Raw genomic sequence first — 18,369 nt, forward strand, 5'->3', positions numbered from 1 at the left:
TCCAGTGTGGAACGTTGCAGTGTTAGGAACGCTGTGGGATTGGGAACAGTTTTGATAACGTTGCAGTGTTGGGAGCATTGCAGTATTGGGAACAGTGCTGGGAACATTGCAGTGTAGAACGTTGCAGTTTGGAACATTGCATTTTGGAACGTTGCAGTATGGAACATTGCAGTGTTGGGAACATTGCAGTGTTGGGACCATGCTGCAGTGTGGAACGTTCAGTATTGGGAACAGTGTTGGGAACATTGCAGTGTTAGGAATGCTGCAGGATTGGGAACAGTTTTGATAACGTTGCAGTGTTGGGAACGTTGCAGTGTGGAACGTTGCAGTATTTGGAACAGTGTTGGGAATGTTGCAATGTGGAACATTGCAGTGTTAGGAATGCAATGCTGCGGGATTGGGAACAGTTTTGATTGGGAACAGTTGGGAACGTTGCGGTGTTGGGAACGTTGCAGTGTGGAACATTGCATGTTGGGAAAAGTTTTGATAATGTTGCAGTGTTGCAGTGTTGGGAACAGTGTTGGGAACGTTGCAGTGTTGGGAACAGTGTTGGGAATGTTGCAGTTTGGAACATTGCAGTATGGAATGCTGCAGTGTTGGGAACATTGCAGTGTTGGGACCGTGTTGCAGTGTAGAATGTTGCAGTGTTGGGAACGTTGCAGTGTAGAATGTTGCAGTGTTGGGAACATTGCAGTGTTGGGAACATTGCAGTGTTGGAACCGTGTTGCAGTGTAGAACGGTGCAGTGTGGAACCTTGCAGTGCTAACAGCCCCCCTGTCTCCAGCCCAGGAAAACAACGTATCCGCTGAAATCCCCGGGGATCAGGCCCAACACGGGCAGGCACGGCTCCACCTCGGGCACGCTGAGGAGCCACCCCCTGCCCCTGGAGAAGGAGCCCAGCAAGATCAGCTTCAGCAGGATCACCGAGGCCGAGCAGGAGACGGCGGCGTCGGCGCCCACCTCCCCCAACACGCCCTCGACGCCGCCCGTGTCGGCCTCCTCCGAGTTCAGCGTCTTCCTGGACATTGACCTCAACAGCTCTTATGGTAAATGACAGCTGAGCATGGCTTCATACCGTGGGTGCTGTCCCCCACCTTCCCAAATGTACTGGGGAGGGGTGTATGCACCAAGATTTTAAAAAAATTAATAGCAAAATGTGAAGTAATTAATTCCCAGCATGCATTAAATTCTCCAGTTCAGGAGTGTTTTACACAGGAAATTCTCATTCAGGTTTGCAGCAGATAAACTTGGGGGTTTTTCTGATCTCTCAGGTTATTCAGGCATTTGTTCTGTGCTGCAGTGCAGTGGTTGTGTCTGGAAATGGTTTAATGGATTTTTTTATTTCCCAGGTAACAACAGCATCTTCGCTCCTGTGAACTTGCCTCAGTCGAGTGAGTGTTGGAACTCTGTTAAATTTTAACTCTGCCTGCCCTGGGTTCAGGAGAGCTCGGTGGGGATTGAAATCTGAAATCTGGGATGGGAATGTGGGCTGGATTCAGAAGGGCTCCTTTTAGATCAGACATCCAGTGAAGAATGTAAAGCCTAAAACTTAAACTGCTGGTTTAGTTTGGGTTGGGGTTTTATCTCCAGGCTCTCACATGATTTTCCTTCTGTTTTCAAATGTCCTTGATGATTGTTTTGTTTGACTAAAGCTACAAATAAAGCACCTTGATAATTTCCTAATCCCACATGGTGAAAACAACTGCTCTGTTGCTGGGAAGGAAGAGACACATTTTGTACCACATCTGTGAGGGATGTCCTGCATTCACCTGGGTTTTCAGCCGTTCTTTTTATTTATTCCACACACATTTTTTTAAATATGATTAATTTATTTTCCACCTGGAGAGCACAGGCCTGATGTAGACACAGAGCTCAGTGCACTCATAAGAGGAAAAGCAAAGGTGTGACAGAAATCACCAATACAAGTTCAGGGGTTGTGTTGTGTTTTAATTTGAGGATTTTTTCTCCCTCTGTAAGAACTCACTTGGAGTTCCCTGGATTTATATTCCTGTCTCTCAGCATTGCCTGCAGGCTGCTGATGCCTTTTTTTGATCCTGGACATAGGAGAACACTTTGTGAGGCCTAGATCAGATAAAGCAGTGAACTAAAGAAATTCCTGCTGCTGAAGTTACTGGTTCACATTGCTGTGGAGCACAAAGATCTTACTTGACTTGCTTTGAGTTTGGTTTGATATTCCAGATATGTTCCTCAGATATTGCACAAGGAGTAAAAGATCTGCTCTTCCCTCTCCAGAGACTTTCTTCAGCTCCTGGGGGAGCTTCCCTAAACTGAGTGATGAGCCTCAGAACCCTCCTCCACTTCCTCCACGAAAAAAGATGGATCAGGATGCTTCCAATGCTAAGGTATTGCTGTCCTGGATCGAATAGCTTTGGTGATGAACTGGGGAATATCTAAAGTAATTTCTCTTGGAAAAGACCTTGAAGATTGTCAAGTTCAGCCATTGATCCAAACAGGGCTCTGTCAGTCTAAAAGACTTTGAGATGCAGAGCTCCAGTTTCCTCTAAGTTTTGGATTCCCAGTGTCCAAACCCTGCTAGGAATGTCAGGAACAGTGTTCACATTCCCATCAAGGGCACAGCTGCTGTGCCTCTGACAGCACCACTAGCAGAGCTCAGGAGAACTCCTCATCTGAATGAAGACTGCTCTTTGTCCAAATATCTGGACAAGGGAAATGGCTTCAAACTGAAGGAGAGCAGGTTTAGACTCCATGTTTCAGAAGGTTGATTTACTATTTTATGATACATATTACATTAAAATTATACTAAAAGAATAGAAGAAAAGGTTTCTTCAGAAGGCTGGCTAAGAATAGAATCAGAAAGAATGATAACAAAGGTTTGTGGCTCGGGCTGTATGTCTAAGCTAGCTGACTGTGATTGGCCATTAATTACAAACAACCACATGAGACCAATCCCAGATGCACCTGTTGCATTCCACAGCAGCAGATAATCAATGTTTACATTTTGTTTCTGAGGCCTCTCAGCTTCTCAGGAGGAGAAATCCTAAGGAAAGGATTTTCCATGAAAGATGTCCGTGACAAGATGGGATGTTGGGAATTGGGAATTCCTGGCTGGGAGGGTGGGCAGGCCCTGGCACAGGGTGCCCAGAGCAGCTGTGGCTGCCCCTGGAGGTGTCCAAGGCCAGGTTGGACAGGGCTTGGAGCAGCCTGGGACAGTGGGAGGAATGGGATGGGATTTAATTCCCTTCCAACCCAAACCATTCTGGCATTCCGTGCTCTCCGTTTCTTACACCTCCCTTTCCTCCACCGCAGGGAAATTCCAAGTCGGATGACGATCCTCCGGCCATCCCGCCTCGGCAGCCGCCGCCTCCAAAGATCCAGCCCCGCGTTCCCGCTTACAGCGCCCCGCTGGAGCAGCCCCTGCCGAGCCCTCCTCCTCCTCCTCCTCCGCCGCGGGACCCCGTTCCCGACACGCCGCCGCCGGTGCCGCTGCGGCCGCCCGAGCACTTCATCAACTGCCCGGCCATGAGCCTGCAGCCGCCGCCGCTGGGCCGCTTTCCGCGGGAGCCCGAGTGGCTGCGGGAGGCGGGCTCCGGCCCCAGCTCCCCGGGCACCCCTCCCAGCACGCCGTCCCCGCGGGTGCTGCGCCGCTGCTGCGTCCTCAGCGCCAGCCACAACAGCCTGGCGCAGCCGCCCGTGCCCCCCGTGCCGCCCCGGCACAACTCCAGCCCCCAGCTGCCCAAACTGCCGCCAAAGACTTACAAAAGGGAGCTCTCCCACCCTCCTTTGCACAGACTGTCTTTGCTAGAAAATGCAGAAACTCCTCAATGACCTTAGCCATAGTAGTCATTGACACTGGAATACTGTTTGTAAAGTTCCTCTTTTCTTTTTTTTTTTTAATTTATTCAGAAAAAAAAAAAAAAGGCAGTGTATTTTAGTATTTTCACAAATTATGCTCTTAAAGTGCTGCTGATCAAAAAAAAAAAAAAAAACAAAACAAAAAAAAAAGGTTTAAATTGGAAAAAATTCAGCCTACACACATTCCAGCCTGTGTGGTTGGACAGCATTACCCTCAGGTGAGCAGCAGCATTGCCTTGGTTCACATCCTCAGTGCCGACCGTTCTGCCAGGACACAAAATAGACCTTTTGCACTGTAAACTACACTAAGTGAATTTAAACTGACATCATTTAATTGCACTGAGCCAAAAAAAGGTGCGTCTGTGGAATTTTTTTTCAAATTTGAGCACTAGTGGCCTTTTTTTTAATTAAGGACACCCAGCAATGGGATGATCAAACAACACAAGGATCCAGAGCGTCACAGATTTGAAACCTCTGACCACTTGCCTTGAGGTTCCTGAGTGACAGCTCCTGTTCTGGAATATTCTCATGCCATGTCTTAATTGCCATTGATTTGCTGCTGAAGACAAAGAAAAAAAATCTAAATACCAAAATATTCCTTTGGTGTTGGTTCTTTGGAGAAAGGATGAAGGAGGAGTACCCGTCTCGGATATCGGGGAGGATCCCGGGTACTTTACATGCATCCTGTTCAGATGTGCCTTTTTTGTTTTGATAGGCAAAGGTGTCTTAAGCTAAAGAGTTTGTCTGCTGTTGTGGAGAACAAAGCTATGCGCCTGTACAATTGTTTATATTGTATATTTACAGATATGCTAATGACGTGTATAAATTGAAGTTGACTTGGAGGCCTATAACACAGTCTGCTACTGCTGGGACTGGATCCGGCCAGCAGTGTTCCCTCTGGCCTGGGGCAGTCCTGCCTTCCAGACCTAATAACTCCCTCTAGATCCACACCTAACTCCTGAATCCACTTTGGAAATTGGTAGCATTTAAACCAGCAAACACTTAAAGCTTTATTAAACTTTTTAAACTGATAAGTGAATGGAACTTTTCTTTGCCAGTCGAACGGCCGTGTTTGAACTGGTGTGAAAGTGAGTCTGTTTTACTGGTAGTTCTGTAGCAGCATTTATAAAGTGGCCTTCACAAGCCACATTTTATTTACTGGTTTGTGGCCTTCTACTGTGCTTTGTATCAGAGTTCTTAACAAGATTAATAAATCACCCCAGTCTTAATTTTTAAGAGCTTGAGCAGTGCGTGTTCCTTGCAAGGACAAGGTTGGGAATTGCATTTTTGACAATACAAAATGCCCCAATTTTCCATGCTGCTGGTCTCACTTTGGCTCATCCCAGGCTTCCAAATCACACTCCAGCTTCTCATCAGTCTGCCTAAGCTGCTCCCATTGTCTTGGGCATTCCATTTGGAAAATACTCCTTTTTGGAAAGGAGATAGGACTGAAGAGGGATGTTAATTAGAAACTCCCTGAGTTGGAAGGGATCCATCAGGAGTCCAACTCCTGGCCCTGTACAGGATCATACCAAGAACCCCCAGTTTTCTCTTCCTCCCAATTTCAGATGTATTTTTCTATCTTTCTATCCCTTTTTTACTGCCTGTCTCCTCTGTGCTCCTTCCCTGAGGAAGAAGAGGGTTGGAATCCATTCATACTTTTTACAGGAGAGCTGCTTCATTTTGCTAAAATAAGGTTCAAAAAGTCCCAAATTTGTGATGCACAGACTGGAAGTGCAGGTAGGAAATGGAGGATGACTTGGAAAAGTGGAATTCTTTCTTAGACTATTTACATTAAGTCTTTTGAAGTCCCCACCAGCAGCTATTGCTAAACAAGGAATAATATTGTTTCAGACTTTCGTGTGTTGTTGAAAATGAAAAAATTCTCTACCACATTTTGGAATATACAGATGTCAGCTTTATGCCTTCCTGTAAAAGTGCTTATGCCAGAACCATTTTGAATATTCCACAGTAAAATATATCATAGTATGGCCATGGAAAGTGGTCAAAGGCAGTGAGATTCCCACCAGAATGGTTCAAGAGAGCAATAAATAACATTTCAGTTACTTCATAATTAGAGGGGTAGGTAAAAAAAACAACAACAACAAAAAAACTGCTGGAAGGGGAAAATGTGAAGTTTGGGTTTGAAATTGGCTCTTGTGGGAAAAGGCAATTCCCTCAGAAAACAACTTCCCAGGGGAATCTGCTGACCACCAAGAGGCCTCACATTGCTCTAAAGGAAATGAAGAAATAAAGTAATAAAAAAAACCTTTTTTCCACATATCCAAGGGGTGGTGGAAAAAAATCTAAAACCTTTGCATTTCAAGATGTTGACGCAGAATCAACTCATATTCAGTTGCTTGATTAAAACCTTTTTTGTGAGTTTATTAAAACCTTTTTGTAGGTTTGTTGAGACCTTTTTGTAGGCTAAGTCCTTTTCTACAGGTTTATTAAAACCTTCATAGGTTTATGAAGACCTTTTTCATAGGTTTATTAACCTTTTTGTAGGTTTACTAAGACCTTTTTGTACATTTATTAAGACCTTTTTTAAGTTTATTAAAGCCTTTTTGTACATTTATTAGGACCTTTTTTGTAGATTTACTAAGACTTTTGTAGGTTTATTAAAACTTTATTGTAAGTTTATTAACACCTTTTTTGTAGACTTACTAAGACTTTTGTAGGGTTATTGAAACTTTTTTTGTAAGTTTATTAAGCCCTTTCTTGTAGGTTTGTAAGACCTTTTTTAAGTTGTGTGAGGGCGGTTTGTAACAAAACCTTCAGGAGGGCTCAGGCTGGAGCGGCTCAGGAGGGATGAGGGAGCGGCTCCTGAGGGCTCCGCGCTCCCTCAGGGCCGCGGCTGCCGGAATTCTGGATCAATTCCGGCTGGACACGGCTGCCGGGATCCTGGAATTATTCCAGCTGGACACGGCTGCCGGGATCCTGGAATTATTCCGGCTGGACAAGCCTCCATGCCCCCAGCTCAAGTCTCTCCCGCCGTGAGGAGCGGGCGGGCAGCGCCGTCCCCTCAGGGCCCGCCCGCCATTTCCTGCCGGGGCGGGGCCGCGCCGCCTCAGAGCCGCGGCCATGGCGGGCTTCGTGCGGGAGCTGGAGCGGCGGGCCGGGCCGGCGCTGCGCCTGGAGCAGCGGGCGGCGGGCGGTGTGGGCTGTGTGGTGTGGGACGCCGCACTGGTGCTCGCCAAGTTCCTGGAGACCGGCGCCTGCCCCCTCGCCCGCCGCCACGTCCTGGAGCTGGGCGCGGGCACCGGCGCCGTGGGCATCATGGCAGCCACGCTGGGGTGAGCGGATTCCCCGCCCGACGCTGTGTGCTCCCTCAGACCCTTTTGATTCCTTTAACTCGTTTTTTCTGCTGTGCTGAGTGTCCCCTGCCATGGCGTTATTCCCTAACTACATTTGTGTGTTACAGGGCGAACGTGACGGTCACAGACCTGGAGGAGCTGCAGGAGCTGTTGATGGTCAATATTGAGAATAACAAGCACCTGGTCACAGGGTCCGTCCGAGCCAAGGTACTGAAATGGTTTGTATGAGCCTTTATTTAATGTCTCTGTTCAGCTTTAACGGGGATTCTGGGTTCGGGTTGAAAAAGAGTCGGTTTAGATGGGATATAGGGAATTGGGAATTCCTGGCACAAGTGCCCAGAGCAGCTGTGGCTGCCCCTGACAGTGTCCAAGGCCAGGCTGGACAGGGCTTGGAGCAGCCTGGGACAGTGGAAGGGGTCCCTGCCCATGGCAGGGGGAGGAATGGGATGGGATTCAAGTTCCCTTCCCACCCAAACCATTCTGGGATTCTGTGATTCTGCATTGCCTTCATTAAATTACTAAATAACTTCAAATACCTCTGTGAGAGGGAAACTTAATATGAGAACACAGTAGTTAACTTTTTGCTGAGTCCTTTACTATGTGTTTTAGTAAAACTTCTTTTCACTTCTTGTTGGTTTTTTCTTCTTTATTTTTTTAGGGGTGAAGATGTAACAGAATTTCAGCCTCCCCCCGATTATATACTCATGGCTGATTGCATTTACTATGAGGAGGTAAATGAGGACTTTGCTAAACCCCTGCAGAAAGGTTTCTTGGGATGGGGGTGGGCTAAGTGTGTTTAGTATGAGAAGTGTTCAGGTAAATATTGTGCTCACGTCATGGTCCCTGTGGTTTATAGGAATAGGTAGAACAAAACTGGAAAATGCATTTTTAATAGATGTAAGGCCGTTTGACATAGAACCAGAGACTATTTTTATGTTAAAAATCCCAAACTGAATGTTTATGCTTCTCCCCCTTTTATTTTTTGTTTGGTTTTGATTTATTTTTTTTTAACATTGGGAATGCTGAAGCAAAGTGTGAACTGTTAAAATCGTTGGTAAATGAAATTTTAAAGTGTTACATCTGCTGTTTGGGTTCTCCTCATGCTGTCCTTGGGAAGGCAGGAGGATAAAGCCTGCCACAGCTGAGGGGTTGTTGCAGTCTGCCTCGTGTCCTCAGCTGGAGCTTGCAGGATGTGCACAGAGAGCTGAGGGAAGCTGCAGGAAAAGGGAAATAACCTGACAAACCCCATGTCCCAGTGCCCTTCCAATGGCTTTACCAGCCCCTGGCATTGAGTCCCTGCCTGTTGCTCCCATTTCCCTCCTCTGTGGTCTGGATCTGAGCCATCCTCCAGGAATAATTGAGAAAACTCTGACTTTTGGAGCACACTGAGGAGTACTCATTGTTGTGTGCCTCCAGGAAGTGCCCACTCAGCACTGTGGGATGTTTCTGGCTTGGATTCCAGTTCAGTTTTCTTGGTCAGTCTGGGAAATTCTTCTCCTGTGAGTCCCCTTTCCTCCTCTCTTTCCCAGCTTTTCCCCCATATTCCTCTTGTCCCAGTTCAAGCACTAAAAATAACCAGCAGAAAAGTGAAACTGGGAGAGGTTCCCTCTTGGGTGAAGACTTTAGCTAGAGGGTGTTGTTGCAACCAGTGAAATGAACTTGAAATGCACGTGGGAAATGTTTCACCTTTCCGGGCAGTCCTTGGAGCCCTTGCTGAAGACCCTGAGGGAGCTGACAGGCCCTGACACTTGTGTGCTGTGCTGCTATGAACAGAGGACTGTGGGGAAGAACCCTGAAATTGAGAGGAAATACTTTGAAGTAAGTGAGTTTTAAGCATATTTTCTTTTAGGCTGCTCTGTTGAAAGCAGAGGGAAAATACAAAGTTTTGCTCAGGAACTCAAAACTCTCTCCTGAGTGATAGAAGTGCTTCTGAAAAAAAAATCCTTCTCTCTAATGAGAGCCCATTAATTGCTTTAAGTGAATATTCCAGCTTTTTTGTTCCACTTATTTTATTCCACTTACAAAAAAAGTGAATATTCCAGTGTCTTGTGTGCAGGTGAGGAAAAGCAACACAGGGAGCACCTGTGGGGGGTGATGGTCAGTGCAGGTTTACCTCTGCTCCTGTGCTGACTGCTGAGAAGCAGCTCTTGTACAGGAAATAATAATAATAATAATAATAATAATAATAATAATAATAATAATAATAATAATGGTGAGAATTCCAGGGGATTGGTGTTAATCACAGCACCTGTTTGATAAGTAGTGCCTCACACTTGTGAGGCCCTGGCAGTGAGGAGAGCTGTGCTCAGCTCTGAGGTGCTGCTCCCACAACAAACTCAACAGGTCTTGGTGTTTCTGGCTGATTTCTGGTTGGTTTTTTTTTTTTTTTTGTGATTTATTTCCTTCCTTGCCAGGTTCAGCCCAGGCAATCTGAGCACAGCCCAGAGCTGATGCTGGGGGATTTTAGACTGGATTTTTCACTCCTCTCCCTTTCAGTTGAGGGGATTGGCAGGCAGGTGCTGTGGTTTGGCTTAGCATTTCAGGGATTGAAGCAAAATCATGGATTCACAGAATCATTTAGGTTGGAAAAGCCCTCTGAGATCAAGTTCAACCATCTCCCAAGCACTGCCAAGGCCACCACTAAGCCATGTCCCCAAGTGCCACATCCACACATCTCTTAAATCCCTCCAGGAGTGTTTTACCACAAGCATAAACAGATTTTTGGGGAGTATTGGAGGTGTCTGTAGCTTCACGTGTGCTGGAGCAGTTTAAATGAGGGTGAGGTGCTGCATGGTGGGGAATGTCTGGAATGGTTGTGGAACTGTTCTTTGTGGAACAGCTGCTCCAGAGGGACTTTGAGCTGGAGAAGATTCCCCTGGAGAGGCACGACGAGGAGTACCGGAGCGAGGACATCCACATCGTGAGCATCCACAGGAAGCACAGGGTGGGTGCACAGCATCCAGGCTGCCTTGGGTTGTTGGGAAGGGACCTAAAGCTCCTCTCATTCCACCCCTGCCATGGGCAGGGACGCCTTGCACTGGCATGGTTCATGGCACCAGCACAGCAACTGCTGCCAGGAATTCCCAGAGCTGCTGTTTCCTTGGCACAGCGTGAGCATTCCAGGGGTGGAGCTCCAGACTGACTGTGAAATTTGGGATCCCGTGGAGCCACAGCCCTGCTTTGTTCCCAAACCTGGTGCTCCAGGTGCCAGCCTTCCTCTTCCTGGTCAGCACTACCTTTGAGCTTCACATTTCTCCTGCTTCTGTGCACTGGTGGGGTGGGATCTCCAAACTGGAGTTTAGAGGCTCCAAAGTAATAAAAATAAAATGCCTGGTGCTGCTTTTGGCACTGTGGGCTCTGCTGTGCCACCCTCTCCCCAAAACCAGGCTCTTGATGTGATACCCAGCAGCTGCCAGGATTGCTTTGATCGTTTTGGGGTTAACTGATGAAGCGTGAAGAAAATATTTTGCATATTGTGCTGACACAACATGCAGCCTCATCTCTTGAACAAAACCAGGCCGCTTGCAAATCTGTCATCTTTGTGAAAATCTCTTGACAGAATTCCCCCCCGTGAGATCTTTGAGCACAGGATGTGTCCCCTGGCAGAGCTGTGGAGCAGCGGGGATGGGATCACAGCGTGGAGGGACTGTCTGCGGTGTGCTTGTGACTCATCTGCGCCGAGCAGCTTCTGGCTGCCCCGCTCGGTGTCTGACGGCGCCTTCCGGCCGGACAGCTGCGGGCTGCCCGTGTCTGCGGCCCGGGGAGGCGGGGAATGGGGCCGGGGGAGCGGCCGGGCTGTGCCGGTGCCTCTGCTGCGGGAGCGGCGCTACCGAGCCCCTCCGAGGGCACCGCGCTGGAACCGCCCAGAGGGGAAAAGTGGGAGCGGCTCGAACGGCCGGTCAATAAAACTTTGGCACCGGAGTTGGGTTTCACATGTGGGTTGTTCATTCATGTGACCGTGTTCACTGGGGTTTTGGGATTGGGGAAGAGATGAGGATCTGACTCCGTGTTTCAGAAGGTTTGATTTATTATTTTGTGATATATATTACATTAAAACTATACTAAAAGAATAGAAGAAAGGATTTCATCAGAAGGCTGGCTAGGAATAGAATAGCTAAGAATAATAACAAAGGTTTGTGGCTCGGCTCTCTGAGCCAGCTGACTGTGATTGGCCATTAATTACAAACATCCAACATGGGCCAATCACAGATGCACCTGTTGCATTCCACAGCAGCAGATAACCATTGTTTACATTTTGTTCCTGAGGCCTCTCAGATTCTGAGGAGGAAAAATGCTAAGGAAAGGATTTTTCACAGAAGATGTCTGTGACACATTCATCCTGTGCTTCCCTCCTGGGAGGTTCATTCCAGGAGCTGGGGCTGTCCTGGTGGTGGTTCCTGCACAGATAAAACACCTGTGCAAATCGTTCTGCCTTCTGTTTTCACCTGTGCTTTTCTGGTGCAAAGATCCACAGTGTTCAAGTTTGACACCTTCAGGTTATTCTGGTGAGCAGGTTCCTTGTGGCTCTCGGTGTTTCTGCCTCTTGAGCTCAGTGGTGGCTTAGAGGAGGAATTTTGCAGCAATTCTCACTTTTCTGTGGTGGAAGCAGCTGTGGAAGTTGGGTCTGTGACAGAGGCACGAGTTACTGTGGCTGTTTTCTCTGAGAAGCTGATGGGTTGGGAAGGGCTTTGTTTGCAGGCTCCCAGGAGTTTCCTGCACCTGCCCTGAGTTCAGGCTCCCTTTATCTCCAGTCAGAGAATTCCTTGCAAACTTCCCACATCCTAAACCGCCGTCCTGGCTTGCCGAGCGATGATTAGCGAACACGAGAAGTTAATTTGTCAAACCACACGTGTTATTTGTTACCTCGTTATGAAAAGAGCTCCTTAATTACCCAGTGGCCTGCAGGAAGGGATTTACTGGGATGTTTACACCAACGTGGCTTCCCAAGTGGAAGCTCTTATTGCAGAAAAATGAGGAGAAGATCCCCAAATCCCAGCAGTGGTGGGGATGGTGTCCCAAAGCACGAAGGGCTGGTGTCACACTGGGACATTCTGGCACCCTGCTCGGTGCTGGGGGTGCTGCAGAGGGGAGCAGCCTTTCCCAAGGGTTTGGAGCTGATGGAATAATTGTTTTATCTGCAGGATGTGTGCTATCAGCACTTCCTTTTGCACAGGGCTCGGATCTCTTCTTCAGAAGAAAAAGGGAAGAGGTTGTGCTTTTTCTTCCCTGCTGGCTGCTGCTCTGCTGTGCCCTCAGCTTTGGGCCTGTGTCACTCAGGTTGTGACTGTCCCTGAGTGACAGGGACCCCGTGGGGGGGGGCTGGGTGGTGTCACCCCCTGCGTCACCTCCTGTCACCGGCTGCACCAGCGAGGGGGATGTAAAACCCAGCTGCTGCTGCTGCTCTGCAGCTGGGAGAGGAAACCTCCGCTAAGCAGGGCAGCAGGGCGGGGCCACCAGAGGCACCGCGTGAAACTGCTGCTCCTGGGGAGGAAAAGGGGCTTTGGGACAGGGGATAGATCCTGCTGGGGCTCAGCACGGTGAGAGGCTGCCTGCTCTGAGCTGGGGGAGGGTGTGCAGCTCTCATGGAAATGGGATGTGAGGGAGGTGGTGATCCTGTCTCTTGCCAACCTCTCTGTTCTCACCTGTCCTGTTTGTCCCAGTTGGACTTGTCCTGGTTCCTTGGAGAGTTTTGGTGCCACTTCCATGGAACTCAGGGGCTCTGTGGAGAAGTCTGGTTGTGCCAGACAGGCTCTGCCCAGCCTCTGGGGCACAGCAGGTGCTCAGGACAATTCCTGGCCCTGGCACTCCCTCCTGCCATGCCAGCCCAAATCTGTCCCAGCTCTCCCTGTAAGAGAGCTCACCCCTGGCCTCTGCCCCCAGGCTGGCTGTGGTGAGAGCCAGCAGCACCAAATCCACCCCATCCCAGCTGGGTTCCCACCCTGTGCCTCACCTTGCTGAGATCTGTCCTCACAAGAGAGAGCAGGAAACCTCCCCGTGCTGCTGCTGTGGGAGCTGCTTTAGTGTCACAGGCAGAGACATTTGGGAGTTTGAGGCGTTTGCCTGAAGTCATGCTTAAATTATTGTGGATAATTTCCTGGCATGGCCCCAACAGCAGCCCCAGCCATGGGAAACTGTGTGGGCTGTGGTGCAGAGGTCACACGGGATTTTCCTGGGAGAGCTCCTGTGCTGGCTCAGCCCCCAGCCCTGGAGGGTGCCCTGCCCTGTCCTGTCCCTGTGGTGCCAGCAGTGGCAGTGCCACCATCCTGTGGTGCCTGAGGGCTGCTCACTGCTGGCTGTGGCAGCCAGGGGAGCTGTTCCAGCTCCACTTGGATCGAGGGCACCCGGTCTGGGAGGAGCGCAGTGTGCAGTGCCAGCTCAGCACCAGCCACATCACTCTCTGGTGGCTTCTTGTCATGGTATCAGGCACAGACTGCAGGACCCTCAGTGCCCCTGGGTATTTTTGCCTTTTCTAGGACAAGTAGGAGATGCAAGGTGGCTGCCAGGAGCAGGGCTCGTGTTCAGCTCTGGCCATCCATGGGTGATTCCTGGTGCTGCTGCAGAGCCCCTGGGACTGTGTGAGGCCAGGACTGCTCCCTCTCATCCCTCAGGGCTGGTTTTGCTTGGGAAAGTGTTCTCCCCAGCTGTGTAATCGTTTTCCATGGCCTGTAGTCCTGGACAAATGGATTCTCCTCTTAGAAAATGCCTCCTCTTGCCTGCAGCATTAAGGAAAAGGGTTTCTATTGCTGTGGCTCTGCTCCCCCCAGCTGCAGTGGGCTCCCGGCCCGTTAAACGGTGCCTTGGGTGGATTGTGTGGCTGCTGCTGCTGTTGTGCCACTTCCTGAGCCCCAGCCAAGGAGCAAACAGCACGGTGACAACGGCAGGGTGACAGTCACTCAGCAGCTCAGTGACAGGAGGTCACATCTGGGGGCTCTCCCATCCCACCTCATGGGGCCCTGGGGGTGGGCAGGGCATGCAGGGCCTGGAGCAGGGGAATGGCTTCCCACTGCCAGAGGCCATGGTTAGTCTGGATATTGGACATTTGGCTGGGAGGGTGGGCAGGCCCTGGCACAGGGTGCCCAGAGCAGCTGTGGCTGCCCCTGGATCCCTGGCAGTGCCCAAGGCCAGGTTGGACAGGGCTTGGAGCACCCTGGTGTAGTGGAAGGTGTCCCTGCCATGACAGGGAGTGGAACAAGATGAGTTTTGAGGTCCCTTCCACCCCAAACCATTCAGGAATTTCATGATTTCAAAGCCCAGGTGTTCTGGCAGCCCAGCCTGGGGGTGGGGACACTCCTTGGTGACAGTGGTGGTGTGCATGTGGCTCCTTGCCCAGCACAGCCTGTAGGGCGTGTGGGATGCCAGGAGAGGGATCCCAGCCTTCCCCTCCTGCATTGGTGTCGGTTTGATCTGCTTGCTGCTGGTGCAGTGTCCTGTCATCCAGAGGTGGGGAAGCTGTGGGACCACAGTCTTGTGGTCTCCTTTCACATCCTGAAACAAAAAAAAAGAAAGTTTCTTTTCTGAGGCCATGCAAACCATGAGGTTTGTGCAGCACAGGGGCCCTGGAGCTCCTGTTCCTGCACCCCTGGGCAGCCAGGGCTGTGGTTCCAGCCCCCAGGGAGTGACCAGGACCTCCAGGGTGATGGTGGCCCACGTTTGTGTCCAAGTTTAGTGTCTTCTTCTGAGGATCAGCTTCCCCCAGCCACCATCCCGTGTGAAGTGGAAGAAAGGTGACAAGGAGCAGAGAAAGTGGTGGCTGAAACTCTGTCAAACTATTTTGGCCTGTGGATATATTTTTGGAGAATGTTTCCCAAATTCCCCCATGGGATGGTTGTCTGGGTCCAGCCCAGGTTTGCCATGGGAGGTTTCTCCCCTCCCTCAGAGCTTTGGGACCTTGTGCCCAGGCAGCACCACCATCTTCAGCCCTGTAATTATCATGTGCCAGCTATTGCTGCCCTCACCATTCCCCTGAGGAATGTGGGAGCAGCTGAGGGCTTATGGGGTGACTGGGATCAGGAGGTGAAACAGGGCTCCTGCTTCTTAATCCTCTCGTGCTCCTGAGTTTGTTTTCTTGGGGGTTTATAAAACAAGGAAATGTATGAACCAGGAAAGGCTGTGGAAGTAAGAAGGCAGCAGTGGGCAGAGGGAAGTGGGGGTGCCTGGGGAAGCAGCCAGGCTGGGCTGTGGTCGCTGGGACCCTGCCAGCGCCAGGGGAAGTGCAGGACAGCCCCGTGTCCGTGTCCCCATGTCCCCGTGTCCAGCAGGGTGGGCAGGAGCGTGGCAGAGCCCTCTCTGTGCACGCTGCCATGAGTTCACCCGTTTCCTTCCTCTCCCTGTGACCAGGCGGAAAAAAGCTGCAAAAAGTCACGTTTTTCCCTCTGGAGGAGGCTTTGCTGAGGGTGATGCAGCGCTGGCAGCCTTGAGGCCCCATCCCGGCACGTCCCCATCCCGGCGTGTCCCTGTCCTGTCCCTGCGTGTCCCCGGCCGTGCTGAGCCCGCGCTTCCCATTGTGCCCGAATCCTCTGACTCATCCGTCTCTGCTCCGCTCCGATGCCATCCCTGGCGCGTGGCAGCCACCGCCTCACGGCCTTTCTGTCCCCATGGGGGCAGCTCGCAGTGTGTCTGTGCCCATGAGGGCAGCTCACAGTGTTTCTGTGCCCATGAGGGCAGCTCACAGTGTGTCTGTGCCCATGAGGGCAGCTCACAGTGTGTCTGTGCCCATGAGGGCAGCTCACGGTGTTTCTGTCCCCATGGGGGCAGCTCACAGTGTTTCTCTCCCCATGAGGGCAGTGATCGGTGTTTCTGTGCCCATGAGGGCAGCTCACGGTGTGTCTGTCCCCCTGAGGGCACCGATCGGTGTTTCTGTCCCATGGGGGCAGCTCACAGTGTTTCTGTCCCCCTGAGGGCACCGATCGGTGTTTCTGTCCCCCTGAGGGCAGCTCACAGTGTTTCTGTCCCCATGAGGGCAGCTCACAGTGTTTCTGTCCCCATGAGGGCAGCTCACAGTGTTTCTCTCCCCATGAGGGCAGTGATCGGTGTTTCTGTCCCTCTGAGGGCACTGATCGGTGTTTCTGTCCCCATGAGGGCAGCTCACGGTGTTTCTGTCCCCCTGAGAGCAGCTCACAGTGCTTCTGTCTCCCTGGAGGGCAGCTCACAGTGTGTCTGTCCCCCTGAGGGCACCGATCGGTGTTTCTGTCCCCCTGAGGGCAGCGATCGGTGTTTCTGTGCCCATGAGGGCAGCTCACGGTGTTTGTGTCCCCCTGAGGGCACCGATCGGTGTTTCTGTCCCCATGAGGGCAGCTCACAGTGTTTCTGTCCCCCTGAGGGCACCGATCGGTGTTTCTGTCCCCTTGAGGGCAGCTCACAGTGTGTCTGTCCCCATGAGGGCAGCTCACGGTGTTTCTGTCCCCATGAGGGCAGCTCACAGTGTGTCTGTCCCCCTGAGGGCACCGATCGGTGTTTCTGTCCCCCTGGAGGGCAGCTCACAGTGTTTCTGTCGCCCTGAGGGCAGCTCACAGTGTTTCTGTCGCCCTGAGGGCAGCTCACAGTGTGTCTGTCCCCTTGAGGGCACCGATCGGTGTTTCTGTCCCCCTGAGGGCAGCTCACAGTGTTTCTGTCCCCCTGAGGGCAGCGATCGGTGTTTCTGTCCCCATGAGGGCAGCTCACAGTGTGTCTGTCCCCTTGAGGGCACCGATCGGTGTTTCTGTCCCCCTGAGGGCAGCTCACAGTGTTTCTGTCCCCATGGGGGCACCGATCGGTGTTTCTGTCCCCCTGAGGGCACCGATCGGTGTTTCTGTCCCCATGGGGGCAGCTCACAGTGTTTCTGTCCCACTGAGGGCAGCTCACAGTGTGTCTGTCCCCATGGGGGCACCGATCGGTGTTTCTGTCCCCCTGAGGGCAGCTCACAGTGTGTCTGTCCCCATGAGGACAGCTCACAGTGTTCCTGTCCCCCTGAGGGCACCGATCGGTGTTTCTGTCCCCCTGAGGGCAGCTTACAGTGTGTCTGTCCCCATGAGGGCAGCTCACAGTGTTTCTGTCCCCCTGAGGGCACCGATCGGTGTTTCTGTCCCTCTGAGGGCAGCTCACAGTGTTTCTGTCCCCATGAGGGCAGCTCACAGTGTTCCTGTCCCCCTGAGGGCAGCTCACAGTGTTTCTGTCCCCATGGGGGCAGCTCACAGTGTTTCTGTCCCCATGGGGGCAGCTCACAGTGTTTCTGTCCCCATGAGGGCAGCTCACAGTGTTTCTGTCGCCCTGAGGGCACCGATCGGTGTTTCTGTCCCCATGAGGGCAGAGATCCGTGTTTCTGTCCCCCTGAGGGCAGCTCACAGTGTTTCTGTCGCCCTGAGGGCACCGACCGGTGTTTCTGTCCCCCTGAGGGCAGAGATCCGTGTTTCTGTCCCCCTGAGGGCAGCTCACAGTGTTTCTGTCGCCCTGAGGGCACCGATCGGTGTTTCTGTCCCTCTGAGGGCAGCTCACAGTGTTTCTGTCCCCCTGAGGGCAGCTCACAGTGCTTCTGTCCCCCTGAGGGCAGTTCATGGTGTTTCTGTCCCCATGAGGGCAGCTCACAGTGTTTCTGTCCCCATGAGGGCAGCGATCGGTGTTTCTGTCCCCCTGAGGGCAGCTCACAGTGTTTCTGTCCCCCTGAGGGCACCGATCGGTGTTTCTGTCCCCATGAGGGCACCAATCGGTGTTTCTGTCCCCCTGAGGGCAGCTCACAGTGTTTCTGTCCCCCTGAGGGCACCGATCGGTGTTTCTGTCCCCCTGGGGGCAGCGATTGGTGTTTCTGTCCCCCTGAGGGCAGCGATCGGTGTTTCTGTCCCTCTGAGGGCAGCTCACAGTGTTTCTGTCCCCCTGGGCCGCTTCTCTCCCGCTCTGCCCGTCCCGCCTGCAGCTCCGCACCAGCGCAATCCTGGCCCGACACCCTCGGAGCAGCCGCTCAATCCCCTCGGTTTGGGTCCCTGCATCCCCCGAGGGCGCACAGTGCCGCTGTGCCCGTGCCAGGCTGGGTGTCTCCCTGGCTGCTCCCTGGCTGCTCCCTGCCTCTCCACACATCCGTGCCCTCATGCCAGCACCGGCTGCCATGCCCGGAGTGCAGCACAGAGCCATTCCCAGCACGGGAATGGGAACCTGCTCTGAAGCTCTGGATGAAGTTGGTGATGGTTTCTGTGGGTTTTGCTGATACCTGGTGGGCTCTGAGGGCTGGCAGGGCTGTGTGGAGGAATAT

General features: G+C 51.7%; 2 protein-coding genes across 2 annotated transcripts in view; both read left to right on the forward strand.

The window, feature by feature from the left end:
* Positions 1–4,862, forward strand: part of SOS2 (SOS Ras/Rho guanine nucleotide exchange factor 2) — a 50,208-nt gene extending 45,346 nt beyond the window's left edge. Inside the window, exons 20-23 of the mRNA XM_058026883.1 lie at positions 785–1,046; positions 1,350–1,391; positions 2,254–2,363; positions 3,289–4,862. Coding sequence (XP_057882866.1) covers positions 785–1,046; positions 1,350–1,391; positions 2,254–2,363; positions 3,289–3,807 — 933 coding nt within the window. The 3' untranslated portion in view covers positions 3,808–4,862. The remainder of the gene's footprint in view (positions 1–784; positions 1,047–1,349; positions 1,392–2,253; positions 2,364–3,288) is intronic.
* A 2,056-nt stretch (positions 4,863–6,918) lies between these two features.
* VCPKMT (valosin containing protein lysine methyltransferase) lies at positions 6,919–10,970 on the forward strand. The gene is made up of 6 exons (XM_058026400.1): positions 6,919–7,130; positions 7,259–7,369; positions 7,810–7,882; positions 8,850–8,969; positions 9,991–10,095; positions 10,711–10,970. The coding sequence occupies exons 1-6, from the start codon at positions 6,919–6,921 to the stop codon at positions 10,723–10,725; spliced, it is 636 nt and encodes a 211-aa protein (XP_057882383.1). The 3' UTR covers positions 10,726–10,970.
* The last annotated feature ends 7,399 nt before the right edge of the window (positions 10,971–18,369 follow it).

Source organism: Melospiza georgiana, chromosome 6 (genome assembly GCF_028018845.1).
Source record: "Melospiza georgiana isolate bMelGeo1 chromosome 6, bMelGeo1.pri, whole genome shotgun sequence".
NCBI classification, from domain to species: Eukaryota; Metazoa; Chordata; class Aves; order Passeriformes; family Passerellidae; genus Melospiza; species Melospiza georgiana.

Coding starts and splice junctions, on each gene's coding strand:
- VCPKMT (XM_058026400.1), top strand. CDS start 6,919: ATGGCGGGCTTCGTGCGGGAGCTGGAGCGGCGGGCCGGGCCGGCGCTG. Junction 7,131..7,258: donor ATCATGGCAGCCACGCTGGG/GTGAGCGGATTC, acceptor TGTGTGTTACAG/GGCGAACGTGACGGTCACAG. Junction 7,370..7,809: donor CGAGCCAAGGTACTGAAATG/GTTTGTATGAGC, acceptor TTATTTTTTTAG/GGGTGAAGATGTAACAGAAT.